Below are 6,922 nucleotides of genomic sequence, written 5' to 3' on the forward strand. Positions count from 1 at the left end.
CGCAGCCTTACCTATCGGGCGCATCTCGAAGGAATTGCCCGGAAGATAGAGAAACGCAACAGTCTTCTGAGGAAGCTGGCGGGATCGACTTGGGGTGCTAACCAAGCGCTCCTGAGAATGCCAGCTCTGGCACTATGCTATCCCACCGCGGAGTATTGCGCTCCAGATCTGGTAGATGTAAAACTTAACAAGTCGATGCACATAGTATCAGGAACGCTGGCAACAACTCCTAGAGAATGGGCCCCGATAATGGCAGCGATCCAGCCCCCCAATGTCCGGAGGGAGACGATTACGGGAAACTGGCTGAATAAGATCCGAGAGAGAGGGAATGGGGATACCCCCCTGAAGTGCCGATATAAATCCCGGCAACCCTTGTACGCAGCTTCCCTGACTACGGACAAAGATGCATATCGGTTTGGACGAATTCAATCCCTCGTGGGGGCGGGGACGTACACTCCTCTAAGCTTGGTGAGAATTTGCCAGGCTTTGATACCAGTAAGAGGAGACACTGGGTGGCTGCGAATCGGCTTCGGTCGAGGAGCTGCCTAATAGCAAGTGCGCTTCATCAGTGGGGACTTTCCACCTGTCCCACATGTACCCGATGTGGACAAGAACCCAAAACGGCAGAGCATCTAGTTGAACGGTGTGTTGTGACGATGCTACCAGGTGGGTACGCGACGGTGTATAAGTGTGGACTGGACTTTGCTGATTGGGTTGATCGTCATAACATAGTAGTGTGAGAACCATAAGAGGCTGCTGCCAATTGAGTGCCAACCTTCCCAGAGTGAAAAGTGCATTTAAGTCTATGATCCTAAATGCGTTTTTTTTTAGAAAAAAAAAACAAAAAAAGGAAAAAAGTATTTAGTCTGCACGATTGAAAACGAAATTTATATAAAAGCTAACACCAAACCCAAAGCAAAAGAAATTATCTTATTAATTTAACCACTCATTCACAGCAATCTCTAGTGATTACAGAATTACCTGGTTTATGGAGACACTAAGATGTGTCGTCACTTTAAATTTGTATAGTAAAAGGTTCAGAAATTGCAGTAAAAAGGGCTATTACAATTCAAAACACCCCAAAGAAGTGATCAAGAGACCCCAACCTTGTTTTGATGCTAGTGTTGGTAAAAGTTGTAGTGATGATGCTCTAGTGGTCGTGGTGAAAATGATGATGATGATGTGGTGGTAGTAGTTGTGGCAGTATCAATGCTGTGATGTTGGTTGTAGCAGTGGTGACTACTACTACTACTGCTACAACTACTACTAGGCCTACTACTTTTGGTTCAAATATGGGAAATACCCACCTATGTGATATACAAGTTGAATACCCCAAACATAGTCTTAGTGCATTCTTTTAAAACCTACAGCGTTCTTACAGCTCCCCATTTAATAATAATTATCTAAAATTAGACATACAAAATATTAAAGAAAAAATATTATAAATGTAAACAATCAAAATAAACTATTTTCCGTTGTATTATAAAGGGAAATAACCCATTTATGTGTATGTTTATGGGCAATACAGTCCTTGATTGAAGGCTTCATTGTCAAAGATGTTGGTTCTATTTTATTTTCACTTGACAAGTTCAATTTAACAAGAATTAGAAGCTTAAATGAGATATGAGACCATTTGAAGTATAAAATAAGCTTAAATGCACATCTTCAAAACTGGTGTGAAAGGTCTTAGTGAAAACCAGCGTTTAATAACCAACTGAAAAGATAAATATAGGTAGTAGAAAATGTGACGCATCAGCTGATTTGTCCATTGTAAACAGATCAAATGTATGACAGAAAAGTGACACATGTGTTTGTCACCTTTGAAAGATAGTCTACACAGTGCATCGATATTTCCTAGTAGTAAGAGTTACCGTTCCGGTGGTGCAATATAAATAATGATAAATTGTATATATTCTCCACTATAAAGAATAGAAATTAACCCAAAGTTTCATATTTGTGGCTATATTGAGTCAATTTCTAGCATCAAGTTCATCCCTACATAATACCTCTCCTTCATTATGTAGGGATGAACCAGGTGCTAGAAATTGACTCAATATAGCCACCAATATGAAACTTTGGGTTAATTTCTATTCTTTATGGTGAATATATACAATCTCTCACATTGAGAAAAACTCGACATTCGTATTTCTTACCATTTTGATTCTAAATTCACTTTTCAGTGTCCGAGTCATCCCAACATAATACTGTTTTGAGACAGCGGGTCACACATATGAATGAAGAATAATATACTGTATTGATTGCACCACTGGTCATCCGTAATCCTGTCTGACAGAGATTATTGCATATGGCCTCTCATGCATTATTGTGTCCATAACAGCACCTTCACGTGGTGTTCCCTGTTTCTACTGAGTTTGTTATGGGCGCGACCGAGTCCCCGGCGGTATAACCGGGTTAGGGAGTAGGTGGGACCCCTTCCTCTTAAGGTGCAGGAGTCAGAACCCACCGGTGAGTGGTACACGCTCTGCTCCTCACCCACCCACCTCACACTCATTCTGTAGTGTGGTGTCTTCTGTATGTCCTTACTTTTCTTAATCTACCTCTATAACTATAACTCATACTCTCCCTAGCCATCGATGTATGGCTCCACTGCCTTGTGGATACCTTCGGGAGGAGGAAAGGCTAAGGAGTAAACCTGACAGAAATCTGCATCCAAACTGATGCCAAACGTATCGCTGTGCGATCCTTTGGACCACACCAGGGAGGAACAGAGGGAGGTTCTGGTTACTGGGCAGCCCAGGATCTCCACATACTTTGCCCAGGCCACGCCCTGGAGAGGACACTCCAGTCTCACCTTCACCGGTGAAGAGTAACAACACGGAAGACAGCAGTCTACGAGTGATAAGTCCTTGCTCGATTGGTGTAGAGTTGGACGCTACGGGTTGTCTTCGACGGTGGGAAGGATCATCGTAATCCTACTGGTCAGCTACCTCCCGCCCCAAGCTGGGCAGACCCCAGCCAGAAAGGTGTTGACCCGCCACGATCTGCCTGCTTCAGAGGGTGCCTGGAGCTCAGAGCTTGCAAGCTTGACAAGTGGATCGTTAAACTGTGTACCAGGCAAGCAAATGAAAAAGAAAACGAAGTCCCCAGCTCTTCGATTAGCAAGCTGGAATGTAAGAACTATGCGCTCAGGACTGACAGATGATCTTCAGGCCATGGACGATGCTCGAAAAACAGCAGTAATTGATCGTGAACTTAACAGACTGAACATCGACATAACAGCCTTGCAGGAAACACGACTCCCAGAGAGGGGATCCCTGAAGGAGAAACACTTTACATTCTTCTGGCAAGGAAAAGGCACAGAAGACGTGAGGGTGCACGGTGTTGGATTTGCAGTACGCCATACATTGCTTCCTATGATCGAACCGCCAACAGACGGCACAGAGAGAATTTTAAAGCTGCGCCTGTCATCCATGCAGGGCTCGGTGAACCTTGTTTGCGTCTACGCCCCAACACTGCAAGCTTTGGTTGAAGTAAAGAACCAATTCTATGAGTCATTAGACGCCATTGTCAACAATATCCCAGAAGTGGAGCACATCTACCTTCTTGGCGACTTCAACACGCGAGTTGGTGCTGACAAAGAATCATGGCCAACCGTTTTGGGGCACCACGGCATAGGAAAGATGAATGAGAATGGTCAGAGGCTTCTTGAACTCTGCTGCTATCACAAACTATGCGTGATGAACACCTACTTTCAGAACAAGGCATGTCACAAGGTGTCATGGAGACATCCAAGGTCAAAACACTGGCATCAGCTGGACATGATCATCACTAAGCGCGATTCTCTTAACAATGTTTGTAACACCAGGTCCTATCAAAGCGCTGATTGCGACACTGATCACTCTTTGGTTGCCACAAGGGTGAAACTGACACCAAAGAAACTTCATCACTCAAAGAGAAAGGGCCAGCCCAGGATCAACATCAGCAAGACAGCTTACCGGGAAAAGAATATAGAGTTCAACGAGCAACTTGAGAAGATCCTCAACACAGCTCATAGAGAAGCAGAACAAAACGCACAGGACAGCTGGAACTCTCTTAGAAACGCCATTCACAGCACTGCAGTTCTGACATACGGCAAAAAGGAGCGCAAGAGCAATGATTGGTTTGAAGCCAGAATTACTGAGATGGAGCCAGTCATTGATGCCAAACGCAGCGCACTTGTCAGCTATAAACATAAACCAAGTCAGAGGAACCTGCAGGCGTTGCGAGCTGCACGCAGCAAAGCACAGCAAACAGCACGACGTTGCGCCAACGACTACTGGCTTCAGTTGTCGGACAACATCCAGCAAGCGTCTGACAGTAGCAACACAAGGGCCATGTATGAGGGCATCAAACAGGCAACAGGCAAATCTACAAAGAAAACTGCGCCTATTAAATCCAAGACAGGGGAAGCCATCACTGACAAGGACAAGCAGATGGGTAGATGGGTAGAGCACTACTTGGAACTCTAAGCCAGAGAAAACTCTGTAACCCAAAAAGCGTTAGACGCAATTGAAGAACTGCCAGTACTGAAAGAACTAGACGCAGAACCTATTATGGAGGAGCTCAGCAAAGCTATCGATGCTCTGGCCTGTGGCAGAGCACCCGGTGACGACAGCATTCCACCGAAATCATCAAATGTGGAAAGCCAGCCCTCTTGGAACCACTACATAAACTCCTGTGTCTATGCTGGAGAGAAGGCAAGGTACCCCAGGATATGCGCGATGCCAAGATTATCACCCTCTACAAAAACAAGGGAGACCGTAGCGACTGTAATAACTATAGGGAATCTCTCTACTGAGCATTGTGGGTAAAGTCTTTGTGCGCGTTGTCCTCGCTCGACTGCAAGTCCTCGCCGAACGTATCTACCCAGAGTCGCAGTGTGGCTTCAGAGCCAAGAGGTCGACAGTGGACATGATCTTCTCAGTACGTCAACTTCAGGAGAAATGCAGAGAACAGCAGATGCCCCTCTACATTGCATTTATTGACCTGACAAAGGCATTTGACCTTGTTAGCAGGAAGGGCCTTTTCCAGCTGCTAAAGAAGATTGGCTGTCCTCCTCAGCAGCTTAGCATCATTGCCTCCTTCCACGACGACATGAAGGGCACCATTAGCTACGACGGTGGAGCCTCTGAACCCTTCCCCATGCGCAGCGGCGTGAAACAAGGCTGTGTCCTCGCACCGACTTTGTTTGGTATATTTTTCTCCTTACTGCTGAAGTTCGCATTCAAAGAGTCCCCAGAAGGAGTCCACTTACACACCAGAGGTGATGGGAAGCTGTTCAATCTGGCACGGCTGAGAGCAAAGACCAAGGTCCGCACAGTCCTCATAAGGGAAATGCTATTTGCAGATGATGCCGCTCTATGCGCGCATACCGAGGAAGACCTTCAGCGGCTGATGGACAGGTTTTCCCACGCATGCAGGGAATTCGGGCTGACGATCAGCATCAAGAAAACAAATGTAATGTGTCAGGATGTCCCCTCTATACCAGCAATTTACACTGACGAGGAGCTAGAAGTCACTGATCACTTCACATACCTGGGCACAACCATCACCAGCAACCTCTCACTTGATGCAGAATTAGACAAGCGCATCGCCAAAGCTGCCGCTGTCATGGCACAACTGAGCAAGAGAGTGTTACCAACAACCAACTCACTTTGAACACCAAACTCAGAGTATACCAGGCATGTGTACTCAGTAGCCTACTGTATGGCAGTGAATCCTGGACAACATATGCCAGACAGGAGAACCGCCTGGAAAACTTCCACATTCGCTGTCTACGACGAATTCTCTGCATCAGGTGGCAGGACAAACTCACTAACAATGCCGTGCTAGAAAGAGCTAACTCCCTCAGTATGCATCTCATGCTCTGCCAGCGACGCTTGCGATGGCTTGGTCACGTACACAGGATGGATAATGGACGCATACCCAAAGACATCATGTACGGTGAACTAGCTTCTGGACGGCGACCAACTGGCCGTCCAGCTCTGCGCTTCTATGATGTCTGCAAACGAGACATGAAATTGACAGGCATCGACTCAAACACCTGGGAGTCGCTTGCTGACGACCGCAGCGGCTGGAGATATGCGGTGATGGAGGGAGTGAAGAGGAGAAAGACGAAGTTTAAGGAGAGGAGAGCAAGGAGGAAAGAGAGGCAGCAGATCCAAATACCAAACACACAGTCAAACTATGTGTGCAACAACTGCGGTAGAGACTGCCATGCAAGGATTGGTCTGCTGAGTCACACCCGTCGTTGCTCTGAACAAGACTGATGAGACTAAAGCCATACAGGGCGCAAACCATCGTCTCTCGAGACGGAAGGATGCCTACTACTGGTCATCCTCTATCTTGGAAATCAAGTTTTGCAAAAAAAAACAAAATAAAAGAAACAAAGAAAATCCAAATTGATGGCACTGGTGAAAAAAACGACTTCAGACGGTGAATTTCCAACTTGTTCAAACCTATCCGAGCTAATGGTCAGAACTTTTAATTTATCCAATCTTATTCCACTTCGATGGACACCCTGCTCTCGACTCTCACCCAAGGACTCTGGCCCTGGCTAAACCAAGTAATCCCATTCTCAGACAAAGACAGAAATTCAATCCGGAATAGGAAAACAGATAATAATATATACATGGCAGGACAGAAGTAAAAGCAAAGCAAAAGTGATTTCCCTGCGCACCATTGGAGGTAAAAGAAAAGCCCATTCTGAAAGAAAAGTTTCTTACAGCAACAATGAAAGCATTAAAGTTTCAACATATCATTTTATCACAAAATCAAAACAAGCTTCAAGTTTCAAGATCAAGTTTATTGATAGGTTTTAAAAATAATAATAATATAATAATAATATAATAAATAATAATAATAATAATAATAATAATAATAATAATAATAAAATAATAATAATAATAATAATAATATAATA

General features: G+C 44.9%; 1 protein-coding gene across 1 annotated transcript; it reads left to right on the forward strand.

Annotated features, from left to right (window-relative positions):
• Positions 1-2,678: 2,678 nt before the first annotated feature.
• LOC144975828 (uncharacterized) lies at positions 2,679-4,469 on the forward strand. Its single transcript, XM_078920019.1, has 2 exons — positions 2,679-2,827; positions 2,885-4,469. Exons 1-2 carry the CDS (start codon positions 2,679-2,681, stop codon positions 4,467-4,469), a joined length of 1,734 nt encoding a protein of 577 aa, XP_078776145.1.
• The last annotated feature ends 2,453 nt before the right edge of the window (positions 4,470-6,922 follow it).

Source organism: Berghia stephanieae, chromosome 6, assembly GCF_034508935.2.
Source record: "Berghia stephanieae isolate SIO BIC M18660-M18661 chromosome 6, UCSD_Bste_1.3, whole genome shotgun sequence".
Taxonomy (NCBI): Eukaryota; Metazoa; Mollusca; class Gastropoda; order Nudibranchia; family Aeolidiidae; genus Berghia; species Berghia stephanieae.